At 46.6% G+C, this 18980-nt stretch overlaps 1 protein-coding gene across 1 annotated transcript in view; it reads left to right on the forward strand.

The window, feature by feature from the left end:
• Positions 1–18980, forward strand: part of Znf536 (zinc finger protein 536) — a 156259-nt gene that overhangs the window by 64923 nt on the left and 72356 nt on the right. Inside the window, exon 2 of the mRNA XM_059276884.1 lies at positions 14959–17136. Coding sequence (XP_059132867.1) covers positions 14961–17136 — 2176 coding nt within the window. The 5' untranslated portion in view covers positions 14959–14960. The remainder of the gene's footprint in view (positions 1–14958; positions 17137–18980) is intronic.

Raw genomic sequence — 18980 nt, forward strand, 5'->3', positions numbered from 1 at the left:
CCTCACAAGCCCAGTGATCCAGCCGCCTGATACAGGGCTTCTAGTTGCCATGTGATATCATGGCTGCTGAGTTTACCCCTTTTCTACTTCTGAATTCTCTTGCCACTCCCCTGCCAGTGTGTCCCTAGGGAGTAACTGCGTTTCCAGTTCTTGGGGTTGAAGAAAGGACCCTCTTCCCATCTAGAGAATGCTTGGCACCTGTGGTCTTTGTAGCACACAGCATCAAGTACATGCCCATACACTGACCCATTGTCCGTCCATCCATCCATCCATCCATCCATCCATCCATCCATCCATCTCTTAAATTCTACCCATCTATCCATCAATCTCTTCATCCCTTTCTATCCTTTTGTCTTCCCATCCAAATATCTCTCCATTTGTTATCTTTTTTATCTCTCTCTATCCCTCCTCTATTTCTTGTATTTACCTACTCAGTCGTCTACCCATTTGTTCATCCATCTATCCCCTCAACTATCCATCCACACACCCTTCCACTCTTCAGCCAGTTATCTGCTTACCTATATATTCAGCCATAATCTATCCATCCATCGACCTGTCTTTCCAATCACCTGCATCTCCCTCTGACAATCACATATCCCTCTATTCATTCATCCCCCTCATCCTTTTCTTTCATCTACTTATTGCACATTTATCCAACCATCCCTTTATCTACCTATGTACACATTTCATCTATTCATTTATCTAAGCATACTTTTAACCATCCATCCACACATCCCTCCCTCTACCCACCCACCCATTTATTCATCCATGCATGCATGCATCCATTCTTTCTTCTGTTTATTGACATATAGTCTTGTTTATCCATCCACAGACCCAGAAAACTATCTTTTCATGCAATTTCCCCTCTATCTACTACATAAATATTTGTCATTAATATTCTACTTATTTTACAATAAGTAATTTAAGCAAGAAAACATATTCAGGGTGGTTATGGCACTTGAATGGGCATCAGAGAAATGCAACAGAGGAAATGTCACTACCATCACAGAGTTTATGGTTAGTGAAGAAGGCAGAAAATGACATAATGGCTATTCTGTGCCTGGTTAAATGAATGAATGAGTGAGCAAGAGGTCAGCTAGTCTCTTTTCTCTATCTCTGCTGGGCATGGAGACCTGTGCAGTCTAAGATGCTAGGGGTAAAGTGGTTTAATAGGTCAGAGATTATGCATGCCAGGCTCTGGCCAATGGGGAGGTAACACTCTACATGACCTTCTCAGTCTGTCTCCAAGGGTCTGCCCACTCTGCATGAAAGACACATTAGGGTAGGACACTCTCCCAGGGCTTCAAAAGGGGCAAAGTTTGCAGCTGCCACAGCTGTGGTCATGGGTCTAAGAGGTGATAAGGGCAGGTGGGCAGGCAGAGAAGCAGTAACATGGCTGGGATTTCAAAGGACCCAGATGCAGGCATCACAGGCTTCCTGTTAGGGCCAAACATGGCTTCTGGAAAAAGAGATATGAGGTCAGGTCTTCCAGGGTCTGGGCAGGGAGCTCCCTGCCTATAGGTCCATGGCTATGCTGAGGCTCTAGGGTTGCGCCTGTTTGCAGGGAATACATGATGTTGGTGTGAGAACACAGCTTCTGGACCATGGGGACTAACTACAGCTCATTTTTTTGCCCTCCTCTTAATTTTTCTATGTGTTCCAAGCAACACACTCTTAATTTCTCACACACAGCCTGAACTTAGGAACTTGGGAGCCTGAACTTAGAGCAGAGCACTGGGTAAGCTCCAGGCCTCTGAGTGCACCTCTGGCCTTATTGACCTTCTTGTACAATGAAAAGGTGGCAAGGAACCATTCCCTATAGTTCATGGTGGTAATAGGAGCAACAGGCACTCATGACACCTGTACCACAGGCAACACTCTGGGGGCACTTTCACCATTGCCTGTACATGTTTATGAGTAACAGAGTCTGTTGAGCATAGAGGGGGTTCTCAGAGTGGACAGCAAAGGCATCTTTTGGGTCTAGGGAAGCCAGGGCAGTGACACTTGGCTAGAGAGCTTAGATGGTGATGGGAGAGGAGGATTGACATGTAATGAGCAGGGGGTCTGTTAAAAACAGACTCCAGAGGACTGTTGGACACCAGGGTCACCAGCAGCAAGCTCATTCTTCCTCGACCTGAAACCCTGAGAGTAATGCCCTGCTGTGGGGTTTCAGATCCTGTGGCTAATGGCAAGGGGCAGCCCAGTGCAGTGAACAATTTAAGTTTAAAATTATGTGTCTATGTGTGGGTATGTGCAATGCTCAGATCAGAGGGGGGCATCGGACCTCCTGAGCTGGAGTTACAGGTGCTTATGAGCAGCCTGATGTGGGTGCTGGAAACTGAATTCTGGTCCTCTAGAAGAGCAACAAGCTCTTTTAAATGTTGAATCATCTCTCCAGCCTGGAGCAGTATATTCTTGACCCCTGTTGTGGGTTGTGCCTTCTGTGGACAGGCATGCAGGAGAAGGAGCACCATTTCTTTTCCCACTTCATAATCCAGAAACATTTGGAGAAACCCAAGGCAACACATGGCTAGGTCTCTCAGCATGTGCATAGAGACCCCTGCGCTCGAGCTACGTTGGGTTTGAATGAGCACAGCAGAAGAAAGCAAAGATATCAATGAGTTAGGGGCTGAAGACAGAGTGAGCACTGAGCAAGCAGCATGGACACAGCCGATTGCTTCCTTTCTTAATCCATCAGGACTCCACACTCCACTACTTTTGTCTGACAGAATAGCCAACCCAATACCACCAGAAGGCTATGTTTATTTATGTGAGTGTGTGGTATGTACACGGTACCAGCTTCAGGTACCATTTGATCCAGAAACTCAAATTATGCTAATGAGAAGGTGGTTTATCTCCTCTACTTCCTCAGCGGTGGGTGGCCCTGGACTCAAGTGCTGCATATCACCATGGAGACCACTGTAGATACTTCTGTGTAGCAAAATGGCTGCTGCAGCTCCAGATCTTACTGAGAGCACCTGAACTGCCTTGCAACTTCCTGACAAGCCTTAACTCTTACTCTCATTGGCATGACTTAGATCATGTGCTGAGCTTTGAACCAACTGTCCAAGGCAGGGCAATGGAATATTTTGACTATCTACAACTAATTTGATAGTCACCCTGGTACTCTGGCTCAGCTATGGGATTGAGGAGATATGAGAAAATCATTCAGGCTCTCTGGCACACATGTATGGTGGGGGATGAGCACTGGTTTAGTCCCCCTGCAGTGGACTAAAGAATCTGCATTCAGTTTTCTGTGCCCACCATTATTGTGGACACTCATACAGGAAATCCCAGACATGGCAAGGATTCTGGAGCCTGGAATGGTATTTCCAGAGAGCTTTTCCATGTAGGACAATCTTCCTCCCATTAGAACTGGGGGTGGGGTGGTCATGGTCAGTACTTAGTGCCAACCATGTGTGACTTAGGAGCCCCACAAAGGTGGTCCACTTGGCAGGATCTTTGCATTCCCCAAGGAAGCTACAAACAAGTAGAGACTGGTTTCCTTGGGCATATAAAGAACTTGAGTTACAAAATACCCTGGTTATTAAAAACCTGCTACTGATTTTAACAGCACTACAAATTCTGCAGTTTATAATTAGCCACTTCTGGAAAAGAACTGTATTCCTTTAAATACATGGAGTATTCTGATTCATGTATTTCATGGGTCGGGGGTTGTCACTTTACATCACATCAGCCTGGTGTAACATGATACAAAGCAAACACACCAAAGGACAAGGGAAGCATTGCATTCCAGCCTGCCTCCTGAGCTGGGCTTCCAGATGGGGTGTCTGCAGGGACAACTTCAGGAACCTGTCTTTGGGATATCTTCAATCCTAAGTCCAATGCAGCAGCCTCTAGACACCTTCTAAGTGTATCCTGGGAGAGTCATATCCCAGATGGTGGGGACTTGGAGGTCTCAGGGTGTTTTATGAGCATACACATCATCCCTGGGCTCTACAGAGGTCCAGGGAGACAACAGGAGATGGGTGTCTTGACTTCCTAAACCCACACAGGACATCATAGGATCAAAGGACCTGAAAGTTGTCTAGCTGGAGAATGTTAATGAGCTTGAATTCTAGTGGAAGGAGGTGTGTTGTGGACATATTTTTATAGCAGCTAGACTCATTTGGTAGCTGAGAGGTGAGAAACAAGGCCAGTAGGAATCTGCAATTAGAATGCATATCCATCTCTCTGTGTGAACAGCAAGGATTCCTTTATCTATCTGCCCATTCACGCACCTATCCACCCTTCCACCCTTCCACCAAACCACTTATGCACGCATGCATGCATGCATGCACCCATCCATCCACTCACCTTTTCATTTGTCCATTCACCCACCTATCTGTTCACTCATATCCATACCCACTCATTCACTTGCCCACCCACTTGTCCATTCACCCATCTCTTCATTTACTTAGCATCTCCCTTATTTCTGAGTACTTAAAAATTAACCAGTGGAAGTATGACACATACACATGGCTGCTAACTTAATGTATAATTACATGTGTCATCCCCAACTTCTGACCTCAGATTACCTACGTGTAAAAGGCATTTAGACTGACTAGGAGCTAGGCAGTCTCTGAGACTTCTCCAGCTCTGCCATTATTGTCTATGTATTGCTTCCTTTGGGGAGTATCTCTGAGGAAAGGTTGCACACAGCTACTATTCACAAGTGATCCCAAGCAGAAGAGAATGCAGAAGAGAGGGGTGGGGCATGGGACTAGTTGATAACAAGAGTGGCGATTTTCTGAGTCTTTGACACGAATTCTGCTTAGATAGACATCAGAAAAAAATGTTCCTTTTTCATCTTTGGCCATCAAAAGTAAATGGAGGAATCTCATGGATATTGGGGAAGCAAGGATGTTTGGGGCTGGCAGAGGTTCTGGGTATTGTGCAGTGTGGCATGAGGCCCAGCAGCGTATTTTCCTGGGAAGGATTGCCACACACATGCTTTCTTATAAGTTTTCTGGGGGAAAGTAGGCAATATAAGACTGTGTTCTGACACTAAGGTTTCCATTGCTACCTCTGATCTCCACATATATGTGGGAGAACTTTCTAGAATGCCTGACTTGCTAGTCTGTCTTCCTTGGGTTCTGATTTTGTAAGGAATATTATGGTCCCTATATGTCCTCACTGTGTCTTGGGTCCTCAGCCCACAGTCAGCAGCCGAATTCTCTTCTTCCCAATTCTACCCGGAATGTGTTATATGTCCATAACATACCTCTGTGAGGGGAACTTAGCGACTGATCCTTAATACAGTGATTGTAAAGGGAACTGGCCATTGTTTTGAGGCTTTTTGCTTTCTAGTCTGGAGTGACATTTTTATGGTCATTAGCCAAACTCCATGTCTCCTGTGAATTGCCTGGTCCCATAGCTTTTGTCTAGGTTTCAAATGGAGGTGTTCAACTTTTTTCATTAGTTGAAAATACTTTGAAGGTACGCACATTAACTGCTTGGCAGCCACATATGCTTGTGACTGTTAGAGTTCCCTGAGTGTGTGGCTCAGAGGATGGCTGAGGATGACCTGCAATGTTGAGATGCAGATGATAATGGGGTGGGGAGGGTATACAAGAGGAGAATGAGGAGGAGGCAAAGGAGGAGGAACAAGAGGAGGAGATGCTGGAGGAGGATGAGGATGTTAGCAGGTGTAGCCTTTCAATGCACCTGTGCTCTGTGCCATGCCCCTTTTCAGGACCAGTTCCATCAATGACTTCAGTCTCCCATCAGCCTAGCAAAGGCCACGCCAGATCAACCTGGTGATCCCCTGGGTGGTGGGAGCCAAGGATGTTGAACTAGGGACTCAATGATCAAAAAGGACTTTGGTCTTTCCTGCTGCTACAGCCAGGGGAGTACTTAGGATGTTCCCAGATGTTGTATCCAGCAGCAATTACACATGTCTAAGAGATGGTACATATCTGAGCTCTTGTCTTTTATAAGTGCCCTATGGACAAATCTGTTTGGTCACCATGACACATAGACATTTTCCATTATATTTAGTTTCAGGCTGAATCCAATCTTTTCATTTCAGTGAAATGAAAAGAAACCAGTCAACCTGGGATTCTATTCCAGTTTGCTCAGATATAAATGGTTTGAATCTGGGGTGAAGGGTGTGGAGGTAGAGCCTGCTCTCTGGCTCCCTAAAGTCCTTGGGGCAGGAGGCATCGTTCACTGTGGCACCTGCCAGCTTCCCCATTCTCAGAGCACGGGCTGGGAGCAGAAGAGGATGCTCCCCTCCAAGGCCACAGGCAGAGCGGGGAGCTAAGGCAGGTTAATAGGGGATTAAATAGCTAACTTCCTGCCATGACCAGCTCTGTTTAAAAGAGGAACCAAGAAAGCCGGCAAGATGGTAGCAATCAATACACTCCTGACAACTACTGCTGTCTTCTCCCGTGTCACACTGCCCTGGAAAAGGGAAGCCTTTCTTAAAGGCATGTAGAGGCTGGGCTCCCCTCCTCTCTTCCTCTCCTCTCCCTTCCCCTCTCATCCCTTTTTCCTCCCCTCTTCTACTCTCTTCTTTCCTTTCCATTCCTCCTCTTCTCTCCTCTTTCTCCTCTTTCTCTCCTTTCTCCCTTCTCCTCCCAAAGCCCCTTGCCTCCCCTTCTCTTCCCCCTCCTCCACTATTCCCTTTCCTCTGCTCCCTTCCACCCTTCCCTACCATCTTTTCTTTGTTTTTCTCTCCCTTCCCTTCTCCCCCTTCCTTTCCTTTCTGATTTCTATGATGGACATGAATGCATTGAGATATCATCAATTCCAGAGAACAAGGGGGCAATTTCCTTTCCAGATTATCTCATTCAGGAGAACCAAAGCAGGGCTTGAGGGACTGGATTTTGGCAGGTAGGGGCTGGGCTGTTGCTCACAGATTTCTGCCTCCCCCTTTCCCTTTTAATGCTGGAGATTAAATTTAGAGCTTTGTACATGCTAAGCAAGTAGGTCTGTCGACTTTCGAGCTACATCCCCAGCCCTTCATTTTTCACATTTTATTTGAGTCATGGATTCACTCAGTTGCCCAGGTTGCCCTTGAATTCACTCTATGGCCCAGGAATGATTTGAACTGGTTTTCCTCCTGCCTCAGCCTAAAGAACATTGATATCACAGTCCTGTGTCACCAGGACTGATTTCTGCTGTTCATTTCTTTGATGCTCTGGGCACCATCCTCTCTTGGGCATGGAGTTGAGTAATCAGTAGAGGGAAGTTTTCCCAGGCCTGGATCCTCTTGGAGCTGCAGAATGCTTGGTTAGGATAGGATGTCCACTCCCAACTCCAGCAGAGGAAGAGAAATCACATGACTTCCTATGGCTGGGCATGCAGGACAGATGTCATGATTGTCTCAGCAATCCAGAGAAACTGCCTACTGGTTCTGAGGAAGGTGTGACTGACTCTGTCCTGGGGACAAATTGGGAAGGCTTCCTGGAAGAGCCAGCTAGAACATGGAGGATAGATTTGGGCTGACAGCTATGGAGAGCTGAGGATGGACTGTGTGAGGTCTAGAAAGGTACTCTACCTCTGTGTCTTCCAACTCTGGGCATCGTCTTCTCATCATCCTGAGATCTCTCTCCATGACAAACTTCCCTCCCACTTTATATTTTTTCTTGTCTCAGCTTGTGGGGCTATGTTGGAAGTTCTGGAAACTTTAGAAGGTAGGAGTTAGAAAAAGTAAGCTACTGGGGGGTGCATCTAGGGGTATATTATACCTAGAGCTTCTCTCTCTTGCTAGCTCTTTCTCTCTGCTTTCTGTCTGCCACAAGGTGAATAGCTCTCCTCTACTACATATGCCTGTGGCCATGAAGCTGTTCTCAAACCCATGGGGCTGAGCAACTGCAGACTGAATCCTCTGAACCCACAAACCAAAACAAATCTTTCTGTGTTGGACACAGAAACAAAGATCAGCTAATACAGTATGCTTCCTGAATCTAAAAACAAGGATACTAAATGTTGCGGTTAATATCTGGGTAGGGTTCTTGCAGAGCTAGAGTTGTCAATCATTTAGATGCCATGTTGGGTTTTGTTGTTTTGCCATCTCAGAATCCTAGGATGTTAAAGGGACAGTTATTATCAGTTAGTTTTATAAACTGAGACCTGGGCATGTACCCAAGGTCACCAGGGGGGGATCACACCACTGAATTCTCTTCAATGGCTCTTCAGGTGGCATCTTTCCTCATTGGGGGAGCAACCCCCTTGATTCAGAAAAGGAGACTAAAGGATGATGTGTCAGCATTTGTAAATAGTAAGAAACCATTAGAGTCTAAACCAACTTTTGGGTACCCTTCTGGTCTGCCAACCAGTAAGAGACAAGACATGCTTTCTATATCCATGGTGCCTGTCACCTCTGCCCTACCAACACAGTCCCCAGAAATGCCTTCCTGTCTATTTATATAATTTCACATGTGTATTCCATGGCCAGGTAGGAACTTGCCCATGGCTGTGGTTTCCTTCTCCTTTTCACTGTCTGAGTGAAGGAGTTGGCATGTGAGTGTTGTAATGCAACATGAATGTATGTGGTGTTAACATTAAAAGTAGCCCACCCATTTGTCTGTGCTTGGGCTCTGGAGTCAGGTTTCCCAGCAGACTTAGTAGTACTTTAATTTTAGGAGCCCCAGTTTCCTTATTTTCCACTACTTGTAATGGTGTAGGCACCTGCCATATAAGGTTGTGTAAGGCTGACATGAACTGATAACTGTGATATGCTTGGCACAATATTGGCATATCTTTCCTCAGGAAGGAGAAGATTATAAAGATAAAAATGCTGTTGATAGTATAGGCAGCAAAGATGCTGATGGTGGTAATGTGTCCACCAACATGGATGCTGCCTCCTGCTCCATGCTATGCCAGCTCTGCCAAGTCCCACTCACCATCAGAGGCAGTGAAGGCATTGATTTGAGGAAGTCTGAAAGTTTGACCCTCAGCTCAAACTCAGTTTTCTCCATTGCACAATTTCCAGCCCCCATAGTCTGATTTGAATATCATGTTTTCATTAATATATTCAGTAAGGTTTTTAACTATTTCTGGCCCTGTCTCAAAGCATTGCCTACACATCAGTCAAAAATGGAACAGGTCACCCATGCTGCCCTCTTGTTTATCTATTAATCATCTGGCAAATAAACCACTCAGTATCCTGCCCACCTCAGTAATGTTTGTGATGTAATTTGTTTGGATGCCCAAATGTCACCAGCGTTGATTGTAAGAGCTGAAAAAAAAAATAATGTGCTTGAGCTTTCTTAGCACAGCAAGCTCTAGGCCAAAATGTAAGCATGAAATCTCTGGTTTATTTTTGTAATAATGTTTACAGCTGTTTAATGACCCCAAAAAGGTTCAGTAGTCTGGTGTTCTGTATTTCAGAACAGGAGTGTGTGATGTTTAGAACAACCTTGCTTAAACATTTAAGCATCAACAATTGGGAAAATTGTATTTAATAAGCCATTGTAGTCTAGGTGAACTTGTCTGATTATTGCTTAACTTACGCAGAAGAAAGCAAGGTGGGTTACAGGAAGGAGTCAGAGTCTTTTGGCTTTGGGGGAGATGAATGTTTCCTCACAACCAGAACTGTAGGCTATGAGACCCTTTTGAACAAACTCAGTTGTTTTGGAACCTCCCATACTGTTAAGGGAAACAAATTCCATTTGTGTGTGGCAACTCAGGTGTGGGATTCCTCCAAGGTGTCCAAGGCAGCATTTTTGCCCACTTTGTTAAAATATAGAATATTTAGTTGTGCTTGACTAGACAACAATATTTAATTTTTAAAAAGTCCACTTGCAGTTACTCTGAAAGTCATTTTATTTCCAACATTCTTTTTCATAGTATAAGGATCAAACTCTTTCATGCAACTTACTGGCAAGATCTTTCTTTTTGAGACGACTCATGAGGCTTCCTCCTTCCCTGTGCTTGCAAAATGGAACTGTATTTTTGTGTAAAACTTATTTAAACTTATGGCTACTGGCATTTCTGGTGTCCTGATAGTTTTAAATTTCATCTTGAGGGAAAGATACAATTAAGTCCTCTTGGAAGAGTTAAGTGAGTGCTTTTGTCATTGATATCACAGGAAATAGTTTTGAAAGGAGTAATGCAAAAATGAAAATAACCATTAGCTCTATCAAAAGCAGCTGAATGGCTCCAGGTACCTGTGGTGATGGGCTAATGGGAAGGCATTTTGATAGTCTATATCCAATGGCAGGTGTCACAAGAGCTGACATTCCCTTCCTCATGAATAGTGGCATTGCAAAACTCAGGGAGAAAATGTATGTCTTCAAAAGCTTTTGCTAGACCCATTTGTCTTCATAGGTGGAACCCAGAACTTCCAACACCATGGTGGGAAATGTTGGGTGGCTGAAACTCACATGCCAGGCTGATTCTTCATCAGCATCGACCATGACGTTGAATGCCATGGTCATTGTGTTCACTGTGACTCAGGGTAGGTCAGGACCAGGTGGAATGCTATGATAGTTTCTGCCACCTCCAGTGAGAACAGTTGCCTGCCTTTGCTAGATTTAAGTAATTATGTATTCATTGATTCCTTCCATCCATCAACCAATGCTTAATGATTCACATGATGGGACCACAAACTGTAGGTCAAGAGCAAGCCATTTTCATTGTAGAGCAGTTATTTTGTTTGTGTGTTTGTGGTATTAGGGATTGAGGGCCTTATGGAAGGGAGGCAGGAAATCTACCTCTGAGCTATAGCTTTCACTGGTTTACATGCTTTGATCATACTTTGAGTTTTCTAACCACATGAAAGTATTGGTTATAGTACTCACAGGTTCAGACTTCAGGTTAGTACCTGAAGGCCTGGGTCATGGCATATACTCTGTTAGCCCATGACTTCTTGATGTGGGCCCCCAGCTCCTGCAGCATGGATGCTGAGTTCCTAGCTGGGCTGTTAGTAGATGATAGAGTAAGCACATGGGCTAAAATGTTCCCTGGAAACTGGCTGTTGAAGTCCAGAATTGTATATGGATATGCATGAGTACTCTGCTTATCAGGAGCTAGCCATAGGGTGGGGGTCAGGTCACAGTCAGACACTTGCTGTGTGGCCTATGAGGAAGCAGTGTGATCCCCACAGGAAGGCATTCTCTATGCATTTGTTCCCTGGAAGGGAAAGGAGTAATAACACTCCCTGTAAGAACAGTGGAGCTCTTGCAGGCAGTCCACCTCCTCTAGTCCTGTGAGCGCCTACAGCAGCAGCTGGATCCAATCCTTTAATAGTAGGATAAATGACCCTTCGTTTCCCATGGTATGTATTTGTGTGAGTTGCTGGAGTGCCACCATTGAGGAATCCCTGCCTCACTCTTAAACAGTCATTCTTGATGTCTGTGCTTGTATGCTTGTACATGACTGCATGTGAGTGTACATATACACACACACACATACACACACACACACACACACACACACACACACACACACGACATATCTCTCTAACCTTGTACATAGTTCTTGTAGATACTTTCTCATCCCTTTCCTGTGATGGCCCATGGCCCACAAGGCAGGTACATTAGAAGGTTTATGACCAATACTTGCTGAATGGCTGAGGTAAGGCCTAAATGAATTGTGGATTGCTAAGTGTGGAGAAGTTGGGGCTGCCTGAGGTTTTGTGAGTTCCAGGCTGGGCCCAAGGCCAGCTTGTCCTGCCTCGGCTGCTTTGGCCCAGGGACAGAACATCAATTACCTCACATTCTTTCCAAGAACTCACATTCCCCTTTCTTGCTTCGAGTGGAGTAGCAGGCAGTGGTTTGGAATGACAGGCAGCAGCAGCCTGGGCCCATCTGCTCATGGAGAGTGAGGAGTCGGGGACATATCTGACACACAGCAGCAGTGCAGTGGCACTCACTGCCCAGCTTTCATGCAGGCTCATCTCAGGGGCCTGGAGAATCTTCTGGATCATAGCTGGTCCTTCTGAATGTCTGGGCTCTATGGTGGTTAGATCCTGAAGGGAGTGGTCACTATCTGTCCCTTAGTGCCCAGAGTAGGGCCAGCAAAGGTGGCTAAAGACTATATGATCCCCATGGGCACCTGGATGGAGGGACACAGTGATGATGTAACCCTCTCTGATGCTTTTAGACCTTCAGCCTCTGAACTATAAATGTTCTTGAACTTGTAAAAAGCTGAGGTTGAAATGAAGGTGAATTGCCTTTGGGGCCTAGCTGCTCCTATAAGCAGTGATTCTAGGGTCTGTTCATGTTTGTCCATTATTGGGGGACACAGAATCCAAGATGAGCCAACTGAGCCTTAGGGTTCATCTCATGGCATCTGCCTTCAGAGAAGTGGTGACACACTGCCTACTCAGGAGGACTCCAATTAAAGGAGTTAGAAGATGAAATAGAACAGAGATGAGGACCAACCTCCATCAAAGTGGGTGCAAAAGGCCCTGAAACTTCAGACCCACATCAAGAAGTCAATTCTGAAGAACTGGGATAGCACATTCTAGAATGTTATATCTCCCCCTCCACTAAAACATTAACACTGGTATCAGAAAAAAAATGGTGTTGATTTAAACAAACAACAACAACCAATCTTTCCTTTGGGGCAGAATAGAAGAATTCTATAATCAAGCTGATCTTGAAGATTCCCATGTTGAGTTGCTGGCAAGTGAAGGTATCCATGAACTTCAACTTGACACCCCTTGTCCAACCTGATAGTAACTTTGTTGCTTACACTCCCAACCTCCTCCCTTATCTCTGCTGAACTGGCACCTGGCCTTAGAGACCTGAAATAGCACATCTTCCTGGATTCACATCTCCTGAGCTGGCCAACTGGGCAGCCCTTGGAAGTAGGACAATCATGTTGGCCTCCAAACTTCCTAAGAGCTGTAGGGTGGAATTCTGTGTGCTGTCATGTGGCTCCAGGGACATGATCCATATTTGCTCAAGACAGGAGCCAGCACGGCTTGATAGGACTGGAAGGTGCTGAAGGGCTCCAGACGAGGCCCTGGAGGCTACTCATGCCTACAGTTGCTACACTATGGGAGTGCCCTTCCCTGATTGCCAGTGGATTCCATGATTCCTGGAGTCTGACAGTCATACCCATCAGTATATCTTCAATGACAGAAACTGGTGCATAGTGAGAATTCATTGGTTTGTTGAATGAATTCTAGAATCTCCATGACAACCTAGCTCCTGACCAGTCTTCAAAATTGAAGATGGCAAATTGGAAGCTGCTTTTACTGCAAGTGAATGTATGTGTCTCTGTGAATGAGTGTGAGCATGGGCAGAGTTGACCATGCCATCATCATTCAAGGGCTACACTGGACTGAAGTCCCTCTCCCTCCTGGAACTAAACACCATGTCTTTACTCTTGCCAAGGCAGTCAGTCTCCCACCAGAGACCACCATCCCATACACTATCTAGTCTACCTGGTAGGCAACACAGAAAACAGCAGACTCTGCTGGGGCAGAATGTACTTGCCCCACGTTGAGCTCTGGCCTCACAAGTGCCCCAGGGGAAGTTTCTTGGCCCCATAGTTTTAGCTGGGGTTAAACACAGGGCCCCTGGACCATCTAGCTGGCCAACACATTGAAAGACTGGGATACAAAGAGGAGATCTGCAGAAACCTATCTAAAAGGCAGGAAGTGAATCTGGACTCCTTCATGGAGAAGGCATATCTGGAAACAGAGGGAGACCGGGCATGGGCTCTTTGCTTTCCAAGCTAAGCACCCTCCCTGCTCTGATATGGAAGAGAGCCTGCCCTCTGATCCACCTGGAACAGTCTGGCATTTGCTGTTCTGCACTGGCTGTGGAGGGGGCAGAGGAGACTATTAAAGACAATTACACAGACTAGCTTCGAGTGTTTGTGTTTAACAAACAGCTTTGAGTTCTAATTTTCTGCAAAACACATACTGCAGGTACAATTTGTACTCATTACTGTATATTGGGAAAGTTATTAAAAACACTCAAACTTGGTTGAGACTTCCTATGGCATCGTCCCTGGATTTTAATTGGTTTTTATCTAGTTCTGCAAAAGATCTCTTTAAGGCTAATCAAAGACCCTGGCTCAGCTGTCTTGCAAGCCAAAGGACAGGGAGGAAGTGTCATATGGCACAAGTATACCTCCATCCAAACACCAACAGCCTCCCAAGTCCACCAAGATTCCATCAGGAGATCATGTATAGGATGGACATGGTTACCAGATGACAAAAGTCAGCGTTTCGTAAAATAAGGGTTAAATCTTAATCTCTGAGGTTTGCAAAGCTGCTACTAGCAGTCTCCTTAAAATTTAATATACCTCGTTAATGCTTCCTTGCAAACACTGAAGGATTTTTATGATTATAATCATGTGTTACAGCACCTAGTACTGTTTCTAAGCAGCATACTAATCAGCTTAATGAGATATTACTGCACTTTTTGTTGACTAAAGCAAAATCTCTGTTATTGTTCTAAAGCCTGTCCTTTACTTTATTTTTTCCCAAAACATTATCTTGTTTTATTATGTACCAGTAAATATCATGCTATTGGTGCTATTTTTTTTCCTTTGGCCAAATCATAAAATGATCCCTTTCGTCTTAAGACTGGTGAGTGTACTGAATATAGTAAACAGAAAAGAAAGTGTCCCGTTGGTCTTTCGATGAAAGCCACTCTGCTCTAAGGCAAACTCTGGACTGAGCCAACAGGTAGGGGCATTTTGTGAAAGGAAAGGAGGATCCGTTGAACACGCAGAGCCTTGATATGTTATTAGGTGTTGAAAATGGTAAAATATTAATAATTGAAATGTGAATGAATAATTGCAGTCTGTAAATAGAAAATACAAGGAAGACGATCCATTCCCAAAACAAATTGGAGGACACTGCCATATTGCATAATTGGCATTTAATAATTCATCTTTTTATTATTGTTTTTTACTCTAATTCCTTAGCATTATTATGGGTAGGTAAGTCTTGAAATGCAAACGTCCTCTCCCACCCCCACCCATGCCCAACTGATGCTATTGCTTCTTACTTGGCACAGATCTGAACTCTGTTTTTATTTCTAGGGATGGAAGAAGCGAGTCTGTGCCTTGGAGTGTCCTCAACGGCACCGGAAGCTGAGCCTCACTTGAGTGGCCCAGTCCTCAATGGCCAGTATGCCATGAGCCAGAAGTTGCACCAGATCACTTCCCAGCTCAGCCATGCCTTTCCTGAGCTTCATCCGCGGCCCAACCCAGAGGAGAAGCCACCTGCAGCCCTTGAGGAAAAGGCCCACGTACCCATGAGCGGACAGCCCATGGGCAGCCAAATGGCATTGCTGGCCAATCAGCTGGGCCGTGATGTGGACAACAGCCTCAATGGGCGTGTGGACCTGCAGCAGTTCCTCAATGGGCAGAACTTAGGCATCATGTCTCAGATGAGTGACATTGAGGATGATGCCAGAAAGAACCGGAAGTATCCCTGTCCTCTGTGTGGCAAGCGTTTCCGGTTCAACAGCATCCTCTCCCTGCACATGCGCACTCACACTGGCGAGAAGCCATTCAAGTGCCCCTACTGTGACCACCGTGCAGCCCAAAAAGGAAATCTCAAGATTCACCTCAGGACCCACAAGCTGGGCAACCTGGGGAAAGGGCGCGGGCGGGTGCGTGAGGAGAACCGACTGCTGCATGAGTTAGAGGAGAGGGCCATTCTGCGGGACAAGCAGATGAAGGGCACTCTGATGCAACCGAGGTCTGATCTCAAGCCCTTGGCACATGCCCAACAGGCTCCATTGGCCACCTGCAATTTAGCCTTGCCCCCCAACCACAGTGTGCCCGATGTAGCCCACCCGGCACCTTCTCCCAAGCCGGCCAGTCTGCAGGAGGATTCGGTGACCCCGGCTGCTGGCTTCAGATGCACCTTTTGCAAAGGCAAGTTTAAGAAGCGCGAGGAGCTGGACCGCCACATCCGTATTTTGCATAAGCCGTACAAGTGCACATTGTGTGACTTCGCGGCCTCACAGGAAGAGGAGCTCATCAGCCACGTGGAGAAGGCACACATCACTGCGGAGTCGGCCCAGGGCCAGGGTCCCAATGGTGGTGGAGAGCAGTCGGCCAACGAGTTCCGCTGTGAGGTATGCGGCCAGGTGTTCAGCCAGGCCTGGTTCCTGAAGGGCCACATGCGCAAGCACAAAGACTCCTTTGAGCACTGCTGCCAGATCTGTGGTCGGCGCTTCAAAGAGCCTTGGTTCCTGAAGAATCACATGAAGGTCCACCTCAACAAACTGTCGGTGAAGAACAAGTCCCCCACCGAGCCTGAGGTGTCAGTGCCCATGGGTGGCCTGTCCCAGGAGGCCCATGCCAACCTGTACTCAAGGTACCTTTCCTGCCTGCAGAGTGGCTTTATGGCCCAGGACAAAGCCAGCCTGAGCGAGCCCACCCAGCTCTATGGCAAAGGGGAGCTCCCTGCCAAGGAGAAAGAGGTTCTGGGAAAGCTACTGTCCCCCATTTCCAGTATGGCTCACAGTGTCCCGGAGGGAGACAAGCACTCCCTCCTGGGCTGCCTCAACCTTGTGCCACCACTAAAATCCAGCTGTATCGAACGGTTGCAGGCAGCTGCCAAAGCTGCAGAAATGGACCCAGTGAACAGCTATCAGGCCTGGCAGCTCATGGCCAGGGGCATGGCCATGGAACATGGCTTCTTATCTAAAGAGCATCAGCTCACGCGCAACCACGAAGACACTTTGGCAAACGCCGGAGTTCTGTTTGATAAGGAGAAGCGGGAGTACGTGTTAGTGGGAGCAGATGGCTCCAAGCAGAAAATGCCTGCTGATTTGGTTCACAGCACTAAAGTGGGCAATCAGAGAGACCTGCCAAATAAGCTCGACCCTCTAGAAGGCAGTCGGGAATTTTTGTCACATGGGCTCAACCAGACGCTCGAATACAACCTACAGGGTCCTGGGAACTTGAAGGAGAAGCCCACTGAGTGCCCGGACTGCGGACGGGTGTTCCGCACCTACCACCAGGTGGTCGTGCATTCTCGTGTTCACAAGCGGGACCGCAAGAATGATGAGGATGTTCTGCACGTGGGCGTGGGCCTGGAGGAGCGGCGTGGCTCAGGCAGCGACCAAGAGTCCCAGTCGGTGAGCCGCTCCACCACACCCGGCTCCTCTAATGTGACTGAGGAGAGTGGGGCTGGAGGTGGCCTGTCGCAGACCGGGAGCGCCCAGGAGGACAGTCCACACCCCTCTTCACCATCTTCCTCAGGTAGGTTGACAGGAAGAAAGGATGGGCCCTGCCCCCTGCCAGGACCTGCTTGATCCTGCACATCAGCCTCGGGCCTTAAGATGGTTCTGAGTGTGGCTGGACCACAAAAGGTGGCAGGCTGGAGGCTGGGCTGTGTGTCTGTTTCCTTCAGGATCATGCCCTGCTCCAAAGCCGGGAGTGTTCTTTCAACCTTGAACCGTGGCTACTAGCAAAAGGCAGCTGAGCCTCCTTTGCAGTGGTAGAGATGGTGGCATGCTTTTTGATGGGGCACGCTTTGCCCTTCCCCTACAGCTATTTAGTTCCACTTGTGGACCTGGTTCTTAGCTTTGTCTCTGGAACCCAGGAGCTCAGGCTTGGCTCCAGAAACGGATGTGAACGTGGAGGGTCTCCATTGCCTCCCCTTAACTGTACCCACACAAGCCTTTCATTTGGGAGTTCTCTCCCAGCCTCCCTCCCCAGGCCAAAGCTACCTACCTCTTGTACCCTTCTGAAACTGCAGTCTGGCTCACCTGCCCCCAGAGCCACAGCACTTTCCTCTGATGGTTTTAGTCAAGCACGGAGTTTTGAAAACACAGATGCGTGGCTGTGTGTCATCAGCTGTACTGTGTTGCATGGGCGATACAGTTCTATTTTAGCAAAGCAGAAAAATCTGTCACCAAAAATGTCTATGAAATGCTGAAGCATCCTGGCTCTATTTGAGTGGGGAAAAGAAAAGAAAAAAGAAAAAAGAATAAATATACTAGTCTAAGATGGCTAAATTAAAATCGCTACCTAACAGCAGGTAAGAGGTTGCCTTCATCCACATTTCCAAAGTCCCTTACTAATGGATAGTAAATTGAAAGTTATATCTCCAGCCCTTTATAAAGAAAGCACCTCGCTAATACTGTAATCATTCTACTGCCTAACAACAGAGGAAATCATGCCATAACAAATACCCTGTTACTAATGGCAACATTGATTTCTGCAATCAGCCATTAAGTCTAGAAAATGAAAGACAGTTTGAGGCACCTCGAGGCATTGCATTGCCCACTGTTAAAGATGTGGCAGTGTGCTGCTAAGGGTCATTTTTTAAAAGTTTTTTTCTTCTCTCTATTTGTGTGTGTGCATGCGTGTGTGTGTGTGTGTGTGTGTGTGTGTGTGCGCGCGCGCGTCTTCTCTGTTGGTTGTTATTTCCATCGTAGAGGCGATTCACTGCTGTAGTTACTAACTAGATGCCTGTACACTTCGTTGTAATTCTCTCTCTTCAGCTTCCCTTTCTTCTAGAACAAAACTCATAGTAGAATAAAGTGTGTGTGTGTGTGTGTGTGTGTGTGTGTGTGTGAGCTTATTACAAGCCAGTAAAGAATTGTTAATACACATAAATCTGAACTACACATTCCAGAGATTCCGATAGCACTTAATGCTGCTGCTTAAATACCCATGAAACACACTGTCTGCTCGTGGAGTCCTGGACTTGCTGGCGATTTATTACTGACAAGATGCTTCGGGAGAGTCTAACAAGGATGTGGGGACTATAGGAGGATGAGGTCACACTGCGTGGAGGGGCCTTGTGCTCCAGAGAAGTTGTGAAGTTGTCCTTCCTGCCAGTGGGAGCTCTGTCAGGATGGGTCCCTACATGCCGGGTGGTGAGCTCTGGGCATCCCTCAGCTGTCTCCAGGGACTCTTTCCAACCTCTTGGAAAGGGGTCTCTTCAGAAAATGTGTTCTTTGCTCTTTTGAGGTTGGGGGACGACCAGGGGCAGAGATGGGGAAACAGACTGGATTCCTTTAGTTTTTGGAGTGACATGGTTTTCACACTGACAGATTTCATTCCCTGTCCCAGACCCGCTCAAACAAGAGGGTCTT

This window comes from Peromyscus eremicus, chromosome 1 (genome assembly GCF_949786415.1).
Source record: "Peromyscus eremicus chromosome 1, PerEre_H2_v1, whole genome shotgun sequence".
In the NCBI taxonomy this organism is placed as follows: Eukaryota; Metazoa; Chordata; class Mammalia; order Rodentia; family Cricetidae; genus Peromyscus; species Peromyscus eremicus.